The sequence below is a fragment of the Cheilinus undulatus genome, linkage group 2, assembly GCF_018320785.1.
Source record: "Cheilinus undulatus linkage group 2, ASM1832078v1, whole genome shotgun sequence".
Classification (NCBI taxonomy): Eukaryota; Metazoa; Chordata; class Actinopteri; order Labriformes; family Labridae; genus Cheilinus; species Cheilinus undulatus.
Genome location: NC_054866.1, coordinates 52,867,465 through 52,884,452, shown reverse-complemented (window position 1 = coordinate 52,884,452; position 16,988 = coordinate 52,867,465). Strand labels below are relative to the sequence as shown.

Genomic DNA, 16,988 nt, shown 5'->3' with positions numbered 1-16,988 from the left:
CAGGCGCCTGACATTTCTGTGTAAAACATCCTTTTTTTTTAATTGATCCTATGTAATATTCAAATTTTTTGAGACACTGAATTTTTGGTTTTCTCATCTGTAAGTCATAATCATTAACATTTCAAGAAATAAATGCCTGAAATATTTCACTCTATGTATAAAAAGTATATATAATATATGAGTTTCAAGTTCAGAAAAGAGTGACAAACAATATTGAACTTTTTAATGATATTCTAATTTTTTGAGATCCACCTGTTTATTTTGAGATAGTGGATTTTTGGTTTTTTTTTTTTTTTTTGAGGAGTAATTTGTAATCATCAATATTAAGATAAAACAAAAAGTCTTGATATATTTTACTTTGTATAAGAAGAATCTAGAATATCTAAAAGTTTCACATCTTGATTTAAATCACAGAAAAAGTGAACTTTTTCATATTCTGATTTTTGAGATGCAGCTGTAATGGCCCTGCAGTACCACCCCAAGCCGAAGGGTGTCTTTGTTTCTCTCTTCTTTGGGCCGTCGCCGAACAACCCGGATATTTGGCGGAAAGGGTCAGTTCAGTATCAACAACAGCAGAAGGCTGCAGGATGAACAGACAGCTGTTATACTAAAAACACAACAATTAGCAATTTTGTTGCAAACTTTATCCAAAAGTTACAACATGCGTGGCAGACAGGAGCTCGTGCACGGAACCTGATCGATCAGCCGTGAGCGGAAGTATCGATTATTCGGTTTAAATTGGTTTCTCGGCCGTGTTTGTGGAGAGAGTTTATCATGAGGAGAGGCGTGAATCATCAGAGAGGGAGTGGAGCTGCTGAATGGACCAGACATCACAGAAAACCCGCTAACAAGCTAACAGGCTAACGAGCTGCCATGGAGAGGTTCCAATAAACTTTATTAACAGTTTAACTCGGTGACAGTATCAAAGAAATGGACGCACTGCTGGACTTTGAGGAGTGTGTCAAAGACTCACCTCAGTTCAGGTAAGTTAAACACGTTTACTCAGAGCATCTCCAGACCGCGCATGTGCAGACGCTGTGATGATGGATTACTAATGTTTTATTTAATGACTTGTTCTTTGCGATCAGGCGAAAGCTGGAGCTGTTTGAGGCTGATGTGTCTACGCTGGAGACTCAACTAGAGAAGGTACAAATAAAAACCACTGAATGAAGTTACAGTAGCAGGGCTTCATACTGACTGTGTTTGCCAGTATCCCCGAGCAATCCTAAAAAACTATCCTAACCACCCTGGAGTTATTCTGAACCGCCTCCAAAAGTTGTCTCTTTATTTAACAGTTAAAAGGACCACTATATAAATTGCCTTTACCAAAGTGTCCCAAACCTTTTAGTTTAGGATCTTGCAGAAATATGTCACGTTTTACCTGCAATCCTGCTTTGTTATCCTGAGAAAATGAGAAAAATACGTCAAAATCCTGAGAAAACCTTAAGTTGCCTGTTAGCAAATAATGATTAAAGACCAAAATATGAAAATGTGACATAAATGTATAGATATGCGTGTTCACTTAGGGCTTCCATACAAAACTGAAACTACAAAACTGTAGTCATGATATCGTATCAGTGGTAAATAACAGCATGAATTTGCTGTAAATATTGGTCTGTATCAACTGGAAATATAAACCTATATATGTACTGTGACTGTGGACCCATATCAGCTATAGATATCCATTATCAGCTGTAAATATTGGCCTGAATCTTCTTTAAATACCTGCCTTTATGACCTATACTTATCAACTATAGTCTGCTGTAAGTATAAGGTTATATCCGCTTTAAAAATAGCCCTGCATCAGCTGTAAATATCAGCCCAGGTCTACTGTAATGTCAGCCTGTATAGGTTGTAAATACTGTTGTGTATCATCTGTTTATGTCAGCTTAAGTCAGTTGAAAAGATCGATCTATAGTGGCTGTAAATATCTGCCTTTGTCTACTGAAAATATCAGCCTATATCAGCTATAAATATAAACCTTTATTCTGCTGTAGGTAATGGCCTTTAAACTGCTGTAAATATCAGCTTACATCAGCTGTAAATATCAGCCTATATCAGCTGTAAATATCAGCCTATATCAGCCTGTATTAGCTGTATATATCTGCCTATATCAGCTGTAAATATCAGCCTTTATCAGCTGTAAATATCAGCCTATATCAGCCTATATCAGCTGTATATATCTGCCTATATCAGCTGTAAACACCGGCCTATATCAGCTGTAAATATCAGCCTATATCAGCCTATATCAGCTGTACATATCTGCCTATATCAGCTGTAAACACCGGCCTATATCCGCTGTAAATATCAGCCTACATCAGCTTTAAATATCAGCCTATATCAGCTGTAATTATCAGCCAATATCTGCTGAAAATTTCTGCCTATATCAGCTGTAAATATCAGCCTATATCAGCTGTGAATATCTGCCTATATCAGCCTGTATTAGCTGTAGATATCAGCCTATATCAGCTGTAAATATCAGCCTATATCAGCTATAAATATCAGCCTGTATCAGCTGTAAATATCAGCCTATATCAGCTGTATATATCTGCCTATGTCAGATGCAAATATCTGCCTATATCAGATGCAAATATCTGCCTATATCAGCTGTAAATATCTGCCTATATCAGCTGTAAATATCTGCCTATATCAGCTGTAAATATCAGCCTATATCAGCTGTAAATATCTGCCTATAACAGCTGTAAATATCAGACTATATCAGCTATAAATATCAACCCGTTATCTGCTGTAAGCATTGGCCTTTAACTGCTTTAAATATCAGTTTTCATCAGATGTAAATATCAGCCAAGGTACACTCTAAATATCTGTGTATATTAGCTGTAGATACTTGCCCATATCAGATGTAAATATCAGCTGTAGTCTGCTGTAAAATATATTCATACATCGCCTGTAAATCAACCTAGATCTGCTGTAATGTCAGTCTGCATAGGTTGTAAATACCATTTCATATTTTCTGTTAATATTAGCTATAAAAACATTACCCTTCATTGGCTGTATTGGCTTTATACTGCTGTGGATGTATATATCAGTCTATATCAGCTGTAATTGTTGTCCTTTATTGGCTGTTAATATTGGCCTGTATGGGCTGCAAATATAGGCCTTCATCAGCCGTGAAATATTGGCTAAAGCTGGAAAAGACAGCTTATATTGACTGTAAATATTCTACATCAGCTGAATATATCTGCCTGTATTAGCTGTATAAAATTAGCCTGTATCTGCAGTAAATTTCAGCCTATCTGGGCTATAAACAATGACCCATATTGGCTGTAAATATTGGCAAGTATTAGCTGTTATTTCCAGCCTAGATTGGCTGTAATTAGCAGCTTATGTCAGCTGTAAATATTGGTCTACTTGATTGAAAATATTGGCCAGTATCAGCTGTAAATATCAGTGATAAATATCAATTTATTCACATATACCACTCCTGCAGTCATTAGTATCCCTTTAACCACTATTAGTATTATTACGGTTTACACTACAACCATTGCTATCTATTAAACTGTTGCTAATCTGTCCAATCAGGTCATGAAGCTCTGCAGTAAGATGGTGGAGGCGGGGCAGGCCTATAATGCCGCCAATCAGCTCTTCCTGAGTGGTCTGGCTGATCTCACCATGAACCACAAGAATGACAGCGTCATCACAGTAAGGAGCTATGTGATTTGAAATGGGGATGGGAGTCATAGGCTCATTCATGACAGCTATCGCTAATTTCTTGTCCTTAGCCAGACCGTATTTGTGATTGCCAAGGATTTAGCTCAGAGCCCCGTCCAGAGTTCAACTTCAGGTTCTCTTTGCTTAAAGGGTGGTGGTGTCAGTCTGATGGCTGGAGGTCGCTGTTCAAGCTTTTCTGTTTCCTGTTTTCCTTTGTAATGTTGGTCGCTGACTTCCTGTTTCCTCCCCTCAGAACTGTCTGAACCAGTTTAACCAGGGCCTACAGGAGATGGTCAGCTTTCAAACTGTAAGCACACATCCTGTTTTCTCTTTATACTGTAATAGTAGGGGCCAGGACATTTGGACTCCTTGGACAGAGGCTGGTCATGAGGCTGCAACCATAGAAGAAGTTTTATTTGTTGTTCATTGGTCTGTGTTTTGTGCTCAGATGTTGCTGGATCAGACTCAGAGAGCAATCAGCCAGCAGCTCACCAACCTCTGCACACAGTAGGTCCAACACTCACACAATGAACACAACACAGGCTCAGCTCTAAAACTCTGACACGATACAAGTAGAAATCAGATGACAATGAAGATACTCGTTTGATACCACAGCAACAAAAACAGAAGTCCTAAATACCAAATACTGGTTTATTTATAAGCAAAGATTGTAGACAAACTCCTGCTTCTAAACTGCACAAATGCCCTGGGAATGTTTTGGTTCTTTTAATTCAAGGGTGTCAAACTCAAGGCCCGGGGGCCAAATCCGGCCTATGGATAGATTATATCTGGCCTGCAAGATCATATCGTATTTGTATTATAACTGGCCCACCAGTATGAGGTCTGCAGATTTCCTCCAGTGTAAGTTGTTAAGCTATAAAAATCTGAAAAAGTAAAGAGTAAAAAAGATTTCATAAGAAGTCAAGAATGTGGGGAAAGAAATTAATTTGTGTTTTATTTCATATTTTCAATTTTGCATCTCAAGATTATGACTCAAACTTGTTAATTTGGCTTTTCATTTCATACTTTGACCTTTGAACTCATGATTTGGACTTTATATGTCACATTTTTATCTTTTAGATTCCCAATTTAAAATTTTAAGTCATATTTTGACCTTTTCAACTCCTTACTTTGGCTTTTTAATCCCATATTATGACTTTTAAACTTATGATTTCACATTTGTTTCTCATATTTTGACATTTTGAATGAAAAATTTTTACTTTTTATATCATATTTTGACCTTTTAGACTCCCAATTTATAATTTAAGTCATATTTTTAACTTTTTAAGTCATCATTTTGAATTCCAGCTCATATTTGGACATTTTCAACTCCTTATTTTGCCTTATTAATCACATACTCCTAAAACTCACAATTTAAAATTTTAAGTCATATTTTAAATTTTAAACTCATGATTTCAAATTTGATCTCATATTTTGACATTTTAAACTTATGATTTCAACTTTCTCCTTGTATAGTTCCTCTTCAAAAATGTTATTTTTCTGTTTTTAATGTCGTGTTCTGATCTTTTGAACTAATTCGTTTAGTAATTTTTTTCTCAGATTTGAGCCTTTAAACTTATCATTTTTACTTTTTTGAATCTCCAAATGATTCATCATTGGTGCTGGTTTTTTGAAATTTTATTACTGGTGAAAATGAGGTTGACAGTTTATGGTTAAATGTTGACCCTGTTAGGCTCTTGGGTTAGACCTGAATCTAGAATCTGGGCCTGCTGTGATTGAGTTTGACCCCCCTGTTTTAATTCTTTTGGGGTGACTGTGTCTCAGTAGGTGTTGTTTGTTGTCTTGGAACTGGAAGGTTGTTGATTCGATCCCCACCTCCTACAGTCATATTTATGTGTCCTTGGGCTGATGATGGAGGACGATGATGATAATGATATAAAGGAAGATGATGAGACTATTTGTCGTGAATAAGACCCTGCTGCTGATGATGATGATGATGATGAAGATGTCCTGTATCTCTGAGGTTCCTGCCTCAGCTTGCGGAGACGAGGAGAGAGTTTGTCCGGATCGGCGAGGATCTGGAGACGGCGGCGGTAAAGAGCGCTCAGGTGTCTCGCCACAAAGCTGCAGACGCCGAGCGGGCGAGTCATCTGCTGCTAGCCACACGGAAATGTTACCAACACTTCGCCCTGGACTACTGCTTGCAGGTAAAGTCCAACCACAACACATTCAGCCAGTTGAAACCACTTAGACGTCAAATTTTCACATCAACTAAAATATTCTTCATGTTTTTTTTTCTTGCAGCTCAACACCTTCAAGACTCAGCAGAGGATCGACATCTTAAACTCTGTGAGTTTAACCATTTAGCTTTTAAAACAAAGCATTCAAACATGCTGACCTGTGACTGACCATGATTCAGAACGCATTGGTAGTGCATCCTGTGGCCTCAGCTCACCCATTTGGAGTCTGTTTTTAATGGGGGTGGGTGGTGAAATAGCAGGGAGTCACTCCCCTCACTGTCATATTTTTTTGCTGTTTTGACCAAGAGCTCTGGTGGATCCTCTGGTAGAGCTCTGCTCAACAGTCCCTATCTGCAGGCTCATGGGCAGCAGTTTCAGGACTGTAGAACCAGGACCCCTGTTTTGTCACAACAGCGCCACCAGTGAAGTGGAGGAGCATTGCAATTAAACAAGTTACAGCAGGTTCAGATGGACTGCAGTTTCAGGACTGTAGAACCAGGACCCATGTTTTTTTGCAGCAGCGCCATCCAGCGAAGTCAGTGAGCTTTAATATTAAGAATACATTTTGTTCTTAAAGCACTTTTCAAAAACTCAAAGACACTGTACAATAATAATAAAATACATTACACAAAAAGAAAAAGCCAAAAACAGGACAATCACAATCAAGCAGAGAAAACAAGCAAGCAAGCAATCAAAGTGACAAGACAGCAACAGAATCCAGTGTTAATTTTGGCAGCTGTTTTTATTTTTAGTTTTAGTTTTGGTCTTTAAATGAAATTTCTTTTAGTTTTTGTCACATTTTAGTCATTTCTATCCTTTTTAGTTTTAGTCTAGTTTTAGTTGATGAAAACTCTAAACATTTTAGTGTAGTTTTGGTCCATAAAAAGTCCTCACATTTTAGTCTTTACTTTCAGTCCAAGCATTTATACTCTTGCCTAAATCTGGAACCAAATAATGGTGGTGTGTTCTCTGCACTCTTCCAAAGCTTGGGTCCCTGCTTGCTACAGCTGAGATCTACAGATGCATTGCATTTTGACAGATTTCCCCACAGAGCAATAAAACAGATTTTGAATGTCTGACGAAAACTACATTGCATTTTAGTCTAGTTTTGATGAAAACTAAACTTAGTTTTTGTCAGTTTTAGTCATCACAAATCTATTTTTGTCAGACTTTGTCTAGTTTTTGTCATGGAAAAAAAGGCTGTCGACAAACATTTTTAGTCATGGTTTTAGTTGACGAAATTAACACTGACAGAATCAAACATTAAAAGCCAGTTTAAAAAGGTGAGTTTTGAGCAGTGATTTGAATGTGGATGAGTCCATACAGTCTTGGATGTGTTTGCATTGCTGTTAAGTTGCTTGAGTTAACATTGCTTTGATTGGCAGGAATTTAAAGTTAACTTGAAGTACTTTTTTGTGATAACTGTTTTGTTTTGTTTTGTTTTTTTCATTTTATAGAACTGTTTTATACATGATAAGCCATCATTTCCCCAAAGTCTTTGATCCCCATTAAATTCACAAACTTTTTTCTCCAAACGTTTCTTTATTTTCCACTAGATACAACATGAAAACAAGAGAACAAACAGAACATTTAGAACAGAACCACAGGATAAGGTGGGTACAGGGCTTGCTGAAGGCTTCAGGGACACCTGAGGGAGGGAGAAATGCAAGGAAATATAAATATACTATTGAGGGTAATGTTACCTAATTTCTAATGACCTGTGTAACATTATTGATTACAGTATTGATAAGACCATTATATAACATGATTGTTGTTTTATCAATAATGTTACCAAATCCCATACTGCAACATGTTGTTCATTTTACTTAGATTAAATATATATCTTGTTTTAAACAGATCAAACTTCTGTATTTAAACAAATGCTCATCAACAACATGCATGTGCGCAAGCAGGGTCCTAGTTCTACAGTCTTGAAACTGCAGCCGGCGAGTCTGCAGATACCCCCTTCTTGCTCTGCCAGCTGTTCCAAGGTTGAGGCTGAAAACCAAGGGTGATCAAGCTTTTTTAACAGAGCCTTTAGACCAGTGTTACTCAACGTGTGGCTCCGGAGCCACATGTTGCTCTTCTGTGATACTTTGTGGCTCTTTTATGGCTTAATTTTAAATATTATTCCCCCAGCAATCCTTGAAAAAGGGGAACTTTTTTGCCCCTTTTTACCATTTTTTGCCACTTTCCCCCATTTAAGCTACCTTTTGCCATTAAAAACAACTTGTTTCATTTTTTTTCCAATTTTTGCCTTTTCTTTTTACCATTTTTTCCCATTTTTTTGCCCTTTTTAACCATTTTTTTTGCCAGTTTTCACCCATTTAAGCTACCTTTTGCCATTACACTGCGTTCCACATTATTATGCAAACGACATTTTTCTCTGATTTTCTAAATATCAATGCAAATGACAGTCATAATATTTTTCAAGTCATCAACAGTTAGAGAACAATTCAAATTTTTTTGAACAAACTTCATAATGATAACCATTATTTTTTTTTAAATAAAATCCTCAAAATGCACTTTTCCACATATTCCACATTATTAAGCAGGCCACAGGTTTTAGCAATATGGGAAAGATAAAGTATCTCTCTGCTGCTGAAAAGTGTCAAATAGTGTAATGCCTTGGACAAGGAATGAAAACATTCGATATTTCAGGAAAAATTAAGCATGATCATCATACTGTGAAGAAATCTGTGGCTGATTCAGAGCACAGACGGGTTTGTGCAGATTAAGGCATAATGAGGAAGGTTTCTGACAGACAAATTCATCAGATTAAGAGAGCAGATGCTAAAATGCCATTACAAAGCAGCAAACAAGTATTTGAAGCTGCTGGTGCCTCTGGAGTCCCACCAACCTCAAGGTGTATGATCCTCCAGAGGCTTGCAGTTGGCATAAACCTACTATTCAGCCCCCCCTAACCAGTGCTCACAAGCAGAAATGGTTGCAGTGGGCCCAGAAATACATGAAGACTCATTTTCAAACAGTCTTGTTGACTGATGAGTGCTGTGTAACCCTGGATGGTCCAGATGGAGGAGTAGTGGATGGTTGGTGGATGGCCACCATGTCCCAATGAGGCTGGGACATCAACAAGGAGGGGGCGGAGTCATGTTTGGGCCGGAATCATGAGGAGAGAGCTGATAGGCCCCTTTAGGGTCCCTGAAGGTGTGAAAATGACCCCTGCAAAGTATATAGAGTTTCTGACCGACCACTTTCTTCCATGGTACAAAAAGAGAATCGTGCCTTCTGTTGCAAAATTTTCTTCAAGCATGACAATGCTCCATCTCATGCTGCAAAGAATCCCTCTGTGTCATTGGCTGCTATGGGCATAAAAGGAGAGAAACTCATGGTGTGGCCCCCATCCTCCCCTGACCTCAACCCTACTGAGAACCTTTGGAGCATCCTCAAGTTAAGATCTATGAGGGTGGGAGGCAGTTCACATCAAAACAGCAGCTCTGGGAGGATATTCTGACATCCTGCAAAAAAAATTCTAGCCGAAACTCTCCAAAAACTCACAAGTTCAATGGATGCAAAAATAGTGAAAGTGATATCAAAGAAGGGCTCCTATGTTAACATGGAACTTGTCCTTTTAAGACGTTTTTGATTGAAATAGCTTTGATTTCAGTAAATATGACCCCCTGATGCTGCAATTTCTACAAATGACCATTTTCAGTTCTTTACAACCTATAAAATGTTTTAAAAAGCTGTTGTCCTTAATAATGTGGAACAGCGCATCTTGAGGTTTTTAATTTTTTTTAAATAATTTTTGTCATTATGAAGTTTGTTTAAAAACATTTGAATTATGCTCTAATGGCTGATGACTTGAAAAATATTCTGACTGTCATTTGCATTAATATTTAGGAAAATCAGAGAAAAATATAATTTGCATAACAATGTGGAACGCGGTGTAGATACTCCAAGTTTCCTGTATTTATGACTATTTTTGCCACTTCTTTTAGGCACTTTTACCCCATTTTTGCCCTTTTCACCATATTTCGTCCATTTAAGCTACCTTTTGCCCTTGAATACCACTTTTTTCCCCTATTTTTCCCCCAATTTTTGCAAAGTCTTTTAGCCACTTTTTCCACATTTTTTGCCACCTTTTTTTTTTAATTTTTGCACTTTCACATTTATTAAATCTACTTTTCCCCCATTTAAGCTACTTTTTCTCCATTAAATACCACTTGTTTCATTTTTCCTAATTTCTGCCTTTTCTTTTTGCCATTTTTTCCCAATTTTTGCCCCTTTTCACCATTTTTTGCCACTTTTCGCCCATTTAAGCTGCCTTATGCCATTAGATTCTATAAGTTTCCTAATTTTTGGCACATTTTTGCCACTAATTTTAGGCGCTTTTATCCCATTTTTGTCCTTTTCATCATATTTGGCCCATTTAAGCATCCCTTTGCCATTAAATACCACTTGTTTCCTATTTTTCCCATTTTTGCCAATCTTGACTGCTTTCTGCCCATTTTAGTCACTTTTAACTCTTTTTTTTTGCTACTTTTAGACCATTTTTTGCCACCTGTAACTAATTTTTTTGTCACTTCTCACCCATTTTTGCTACTTTCTGACTCTTTTTCCACTTTTTCTCCCCATTTTTGGCCCATTTAATCCATTTTACAACTTTTTGACCATTTTTGCCACCCTTAACTTATTTTTATTGCTACTTCAAGACGTTTTTGCCACTTTCCACCACTTAGATTGTACTCTTGCAAAGGTATTTTTTCAACAGTTTGGCTCTGTGGTTTAGCTGGGTTGAGTAACGCTGCTCTAGACTTTGGAACAGCCTACCAGACTAGCAGAGTATGATTTATTCTGTGATTTTTTTTAATAATTCGTGTTTTATCTCTAATGCTGTTGTTTTCTTTTTATATTGCTTGCCTGTTTTATTTTATGACTTTGTCTTTTATCTGTCTCCTTTATTTCAATACATGTTGTGTAAAGCACTTTTCTTGTTTTGGAAAGTGCTATACAAATAAAGATTATTATTATGTATTATGTTTGTGTCCACACTGATGAGTGTTTTTGTCCATTCTCAGGTGTTTTCTTTCGTCCATGCTCAGTTCACCTTCTTCCACCAAGGCTTCGACCTGCTCAGAGACCTGGAGCCCACCATGAAAACCATGGCAGCTCAGGTGATCATCTCTGAGCTCGCTCTGCCTTTAAACCAATCTATCCACCCTCTAAGTGTCAAAATGAGCACTAATCAATCCTCTGCTGGTTTCTCCTCCTCTCTGGTGAATCCTGTTGTGTCTCTGTTTGGTCTGCAGCTGTCTCAGTTATCATCGGAGTGTAACGCTAAAAGAAAAGACCTGGAGAACACTCATCTGCTGGTCCAACAGAGGGTAAGAACCCACCCTTTAGGGGGCCAGTCACACCAGGTCTAGGTGGCCGGTAGCATCCTGAATTTTGAAGCCCCACAGCCCCCTGCTGGCCTACAATTACATTTCTCCATGCCATAGCAGGGCTTTGCACTGATATATCATCATGTCCTATGAAGATGCACGTTGTTTATATTAACCAGGGTTCCTGTAGATCCTTGAAAGTCTTAAATATGACGTTGAATTAAAATGTTGAATGTTTTAGTTTATTTGAAGGTCCAGCCCTAACAGTATCTACCAGGAAAAAGGGCTAAGCCTCTGTACAGATGTAACTGATGACCCCTGCTCTAAAACATCACTGAGGAAAGGTCCAGTACATAAATATGCTAAAACGATGATATATCTGCTCTTGTTAAGGATGCTTCTGGTGAGCCGATGGTCAGCTCGTGTACCGAGAGCGATGCCATCATCCAGGGTTACCTGTTCAAACGCTCCCGCAGGAAATCCAAAACCTGGAAGAGGTAAGAACATGGTTTTACTTTTTCTACTGCTACCTCCATGTGTGTATGTTTATATCATGTGTTTGAAAAAGATTATCGTAGTTACAGTCATTAATTTTGCTGTTGTCTGGTTTCAGATGCTGGTTTTCCATCAGAGACAATCAGCTGATCTACAGAAAGTCACACAAAGTAAGAACAAACACAAACCAGATCTGGGATAGTTTTTTATTTTAAAGGAAATTCAATAATAATGTAGTGCTGTTATATTAACCTTTATCAAATTAAAATGAGCAGTTACATTTGTCTCTTATTATTGGGACACATTTCAAATATAAAAACTTTTTCATAACTTAAAGTACGTTATTAATCTGTTAATTGTGCTGCTACCTGTTTTGGCCAGGACACTCTTATAAATGAGATTATTGATCTCAATAAGGTTTTCTTGGTTAAATAAAATTAAATAAATAAAAATAATTAAGATGGTTCTTGTGCTAAATCATTCTGCAAATGACAAACAACAATGCTAAGATCTACATCGTGCTTTACCTTAAACACCAAAAGCAGGGAAATTTGCACCTTTGGAATAAAGAGATCAGGGCTGCAGTCAACAGTTCTTTTTGTAATTGAGTATTCTGTCGACTCTTCTGTCAATTAATTAAGTAATCTAATTGAGGCAGTTTCATGCTCTGTATTTTTGAATTTCATCCCTTTTGCTTCATTCAAGAGCAATTGCACTAGACAAATGAAAAATGAAGATTGGTCTTTAAAGTGAATTCCCAACTTTTTATTATTCAAAATTGCTTAGATTGCACATGAGAGGTTTTCTAACTTTTCTCTACCTCAGCCACTGTTTGTGGCAATAACGTGTTTCTGTTGGATTGCAGGAGTGTAACAGTTTTTGTATTTGTGGGTTCGAGGGTCACGTTTCGGTTCACGTAATCCCATGATGAATACATCCAAACCATTAAAAAAACATAAGAAAAGAAGACAAGTGTTACAGTATTTATCCGCCAATCCTGGTGGCGGTAATGCTAGTAAGTGTGGTCGCTGACTGCTATTAAACCAACAAAGAAGAGGAAGTAGCCGGCATATTAAAACACATGAAGAGGAAAAGTCCGCTCCTGGCTTCCTCTACAAAAGTGACTGAGCAGTGAGACCCACTGCCCTTTTCTCCCTCTCCTCATCTCCGGGCTGTTTTAAAAGGTGTGAAAGCAGAGATGGTTGAAGATATTATCGCTGCTAATACATTTTAAAGGCTATACACAGACAGGCAGAAGAGAAAACAGCAACAAGAAATGTTTATTTCCCAATTTTTGCCCTTTTTCACAATTTTTAGCCACTTTTTGCCTTATTTTGCCATTAGAAACTATAAGTTTCTTATTTTTTGCCTATCTTGACTGATTTTTGCCCATTTTAGTCACTTTTAACTCATTTTTTTTTGCCACTTTTGGAAAATGTTTTGCCACCTATAACTCATTTTGTCACTTCTCACCCATATTTTGCTACTTTCTGACTCTTTTTCACTTTTTCTCCCCATTTTTGGCTCTTTTCATCCATTTTGCTGCTTTTTGAACATTTTTGCCACCTTTAACTTATTTTTATTGCTTCTTCAAGCTGTTTCGCCACTTTTCATCACTTAGATTGTGGTTCTTGCAAAGGTATTTTTAAACAATTAGGCTCTTTGGTTGAGACAGGCAGAAGAGAGAATAGCACCAACAAATGTGTATGCAAGTGCTCTGCTCAGACTCGTAACGTCCCATCCTGTCTTTACATGAGCAAGTCTGGGATCCTTCACCGACACACACAGGATTTTGCATGAGGAATCTTTGCACCAGCTTGTTTTTTATTCAAAACAGTGTTACAGTACTCTTCATAAATCATAAATATGAGCCATTGCTCTAAAAAGCATGTATTTCATTTTTCAAATGTATTTCTTTTACTTTTTTAAAACAGGAGATATTGGGCTTTGTTTTGGTTTGCTAATACCTCACAGGCTGTACCAGCTATCACTAGTTGTTAATAACACTAGATGGAACAAAGTATTGATGGATTGAAACTTCTGACTAAAAGATTAGCTGCATTAACATTAGTAAAAGAAAAATAATAGTAAGTGAGGGAAATCTAGAATTACAAATCTGGTACTTTTCCCTTTTTTTTAATCTATGAACCAAACACGTACCAAACTGTGACCTCTGTGAACCGCTACACCCCTATTGGATTGGTATCTATTCATTATCAGTATGTAGACTTTTTTAATTCCTTAGGATGCTAAATCCTTTTAAAAACACCCTGTAGCCAAGATTGAATAATAATTTACCATTTTAACGACATATGAATGCGGATGAGAGACGGATTAAAAGAAGGGACCAGAAGCCTGTCGGTGCTCTGTTTAACTCTCGGGTCAATCGGTGAAGTTTAGAAAATCCTCTGAAGTCTGCAGACACAAACTGATCACTGTCTCATATCTACAAGTCCTGCAGGCTGCGTTAATTCTGAGATTTGCGTAGTACAGCCCACGCAATCTCTTTACTCCATGGAAAAAAAGATTGAACCTTTCAACATTGCTGCATCATCTTTTCTCCTTCATGATTTTCAAGCCTTACATCACTTTTACTGCATCTTATGCCAATACAACGGGATGTCCATACTTAAACCATGTACATAAATGGATATTGACTGATTTAAACAAAGCCTGGAGGCAGAAAATCTCCTCAAAGAATTTTTGTAACTGAATGTTTTGTAACTGACTTGAATTACTCGAGGAATCGTTTCCGCCCTAAAAGAGATGTGTGTTATGTTGCTGTCTGAATTAAACTCGTGATGAAACAAGCCAGAAGAAGGTTTGAGTTTGCTGTGTTTCGTCTGCAGGAGGAGAACATGGTTCTGTTCGAGGATCTTCGTCTGTGTGCGGTCAAATCTCTGGATCATGTCGACCGGCGGTTCTGCTTCGAGCTGCTCTCGGTTCAGAAGTAAGACTGTCTAACAAAGTAGCGTGGCGTTATCGTTTCAGGTTTGTAAACATAGAGAACCATGGTTGTTTGTGCTCTCTTTAGGTGCTGTGCTCTGCAGGCCGACTCAGAGCAGCTGAGGACGGCGTGGCTCAGCGCTCTGCAGGGCAGCATCGACCTCGCCTACAGGGAGAGAGCTGAGCCTCAGCTCACACAGGTATATTCATCCACACTAACATAACACCAGTTGCCTTATTGTTTTAGTTTGTGCATTTAATATTTTCCCTGAGATCACCAGAGGAGCATCAATGAGAGAAAAACCCAGGAATAAAAGAGGAGACCAGAAACTTCTGAATAGAAAGTGAAAATTTATCAATTAAACTAAAGAACTGCAGGAACCAAAAACGCTTCATCTAAAAACTTAAAACAGAAGCTGAAACTTTCACTAAATTATTATTTAAAAAACATAATGAAGACATTTGTATCATCGTCCCTGCAGCCCAGAGAGCTTCCCCCTCCCCCATGTGGTGGAGACCCCTCTCCAGGCCCCCCTGCTCAACGGCCCCCGGCACTTGGCGTGGCTCTCAGGGGCCCTGGAAACAACCGGTGCTGTGACTGTGGAGAGGAAGAGCCTCGCTGGGCATCAATCAACCTGGGTGTGACCATGTGCATCGAGTGCTCGGGTATACACAGGTAACACAACACCTCTGAAGACATCACAGACTCACCTGGTAGCCATGATTCCACTGTAGGTCTTTAAAACCCATCTATCTATCTATCCCTTGATTACCACTGTTTTTAACGGAAACACTTGCATAATTTCTTTTTTTAAATGGTGCAGTGCTTAAAATTTAGCTGCTGTCATCGTGTGGCACTTGTATGTTACCACAGATACTCTTCATACACTGATAGGAGGAGTTTAAACATCTGTTGGTTTTGTTCACTGGTGGGGATAGAATGGACCAGACTGGTGCAGCATCAGCAGTTTTGCAGGCGCAGTAGTGAGTCGTCCAGTGAGGAGGGAAGCAAAGCCCCCATAGAGAAGCTGGAAGATGTTGGGAGAGAGAGATATATCCGGGCTGACTTGGTTGGCTTGCTGCCACTGTGACTCGACTTTGGAAACAGGAAGGGGAGGAGGAGAGACCAAGGCAGGCTGTCTTATTGATCGATCCTGGATGGTGTTTATTTCTAAGATGAATAAAAAATAGAAATCTAAAGGCCACATAAGCTACGTTCACATCCCAGGTCAAAGTGACCCAAATCTGATTTTTTTTAGCTCATATGTGACTCTCATATCTGATTTTTTTCTGATAGCACAGTTCACATTGAATCTGATCTTTTCATATCAGCCCCAGGGCCACTTTCATATGTGGTTCCAAATGTAATACACATCTGATCTTTTGGAGTTTAACCACAGTCTGAACGGCCAGGTCGCACTGAATCAGAGTTAATTTTGGCAGCTATTTTTGATTTTAGTTTTAGTCTTTATATGAAATTCATTTTAGATTTAGTCCCATTTTAGTCATTTCTACCCTTTTTAGTTTTAGTCTAGTTTTAGTCAACAAAAACTCAAAACATTTTAGTCTAGTTTTAGTCCATAAAAGTCCTCACATTTTAGTCTTTACTTTTAGTCCAAGCATTTATTTTCTTGCCTAAATTTGGCACCAAATCATGGTAGTGTGCTCTCTGCACCCTGCCAAACCTGGGGTCCCTGCTTTCTACAGCTGAGAGCCAGAATAGTTACAGATGCAATGCATTTTGACAGATTTACCCACATTGGAGAAATATCACAGATTTTGAATGTCTGACGAAAACTACATTACATTCTAGTCTAGTTTTAGTCATTTTGACAAAAACTAAACTTAGTTTTTGTCTAAACTAAACTTAGTTTTTGTTAGTTTTAGTCATCACAGATCTATTTTTGTTAGTTTTAGTCTAGTTTTTGTCATGGGAAAGAAAGGTTTTAGTCATAGTTTTAGAGGACAAAATTAACACTGCACTGAATGTGACTTCGATGCTTTTCTGAAAGGGACTCGCATCACAGTTCTGCACCAACCAGCAGCAGAATTGGTGGAAAGGCAGAAGAGATAGAAGAAAAACTTGAGGGGGGTCATATCACAACCAACCAGATTATTTTAGCAGCCCTACACATTATATAATAAATCAAACAAACATGGCTTAACCATTTGTATATAATCATGGCATTATCATGTTTTCAGGAGCCTTGGTGTCCACCTGTCCAAGGTGAGATCTCTCACTCTGGACTCCTGGGAGGCTGAACAGCTGAAGGTGAAGAACACCACACACACAGACATAAAAACAAAGACAGCACTGATGTATTAA

The 16,988-nt window shown here is 38.1% G+C and overlaps 1 protein-coding gene across 3 annotated transcripts in view; it reads left to right on the top strand.

Annotated features, from left to right (window-relative positions):
* Nucleotides 1-573: 573 nt before the first annotated feature.
* The window catches only part of zgc:162872 (BAR_ACAPs and ArfGap_ACAP domain-containing protein), a 29,149-nt gene continuing 12,734 nt past the window's right edge, over nucleotides 574-16,988 (top strand). For 2 of the 3 annotated variants that reach the window (XM_041806826.1, XM_041806836.1), the window contains exons 1-15: nucleotides 574-983; nucleotides 1,089-1,146; nucleotides 3,544-3,663; nucleotides 3,926-3,979; nucleotides 4,121-4,179; nucleotides 5,657-5,840; nucleotides 5,938-5,982; nucleotides 10,916-11,011; nucleotides 11,147-11,221; nucleotides 11,615-11,718; nucleotides 11,835-11,886; nucleotides 14,566-14,666; nucleotides 14,751-14,862; nucleotides 15,145-15,338; nucleotides 16,865-16,934. In XM_041806826.1, coding sequence (XP_041662760.1) covers nucleotides 931-983; nucleotides 1,089-1,146; nucleotides 3,544-3,663; nucleotides 3,926-3,979; nucleotides 4,121-4,179; nucleotides 5,657-5,840; nucleotides 5,938-5,982; nucleotides 10,916-11,011; nucleotides 11,147-11,221; nucleotides 11,615-11,718; nucleotides 11,835-11,886; nucleotides 14,566-14,666; nucleotides 14,751-14,862; nucleotides 15,145-15,338; nucleotides 16,865-16,934 — 1,377 coding nt within the window. In that variant the 5' untranslated portion in view covers nucleotides 574-930. Of the gene's footprint in view, nucleotides 984-1,088; nucleotides 1,147-3,543; nucleotides 3,664-3,925; nucleotides 3,980-4,120; nucleotides 4,180-5,656; nucleotides 5,841-5,937; nucleotides 5,983-7,429; nucleotides 7,487-10,915; nucleotides 11,012-11,146; nucleotides 11,222-11,614; nucleotides 11,719-11,834; nucleotides 11,887-14,565; nucleotides 14,667-14,750; nucleotides 14,863-15,144; nucleotides 15,339-16,864; nucleotides 16,935-16,988 lie in introns of all 3 variants that reach the window. The other variant, XM_041806816.1, reaches the window with a different exon arrangement.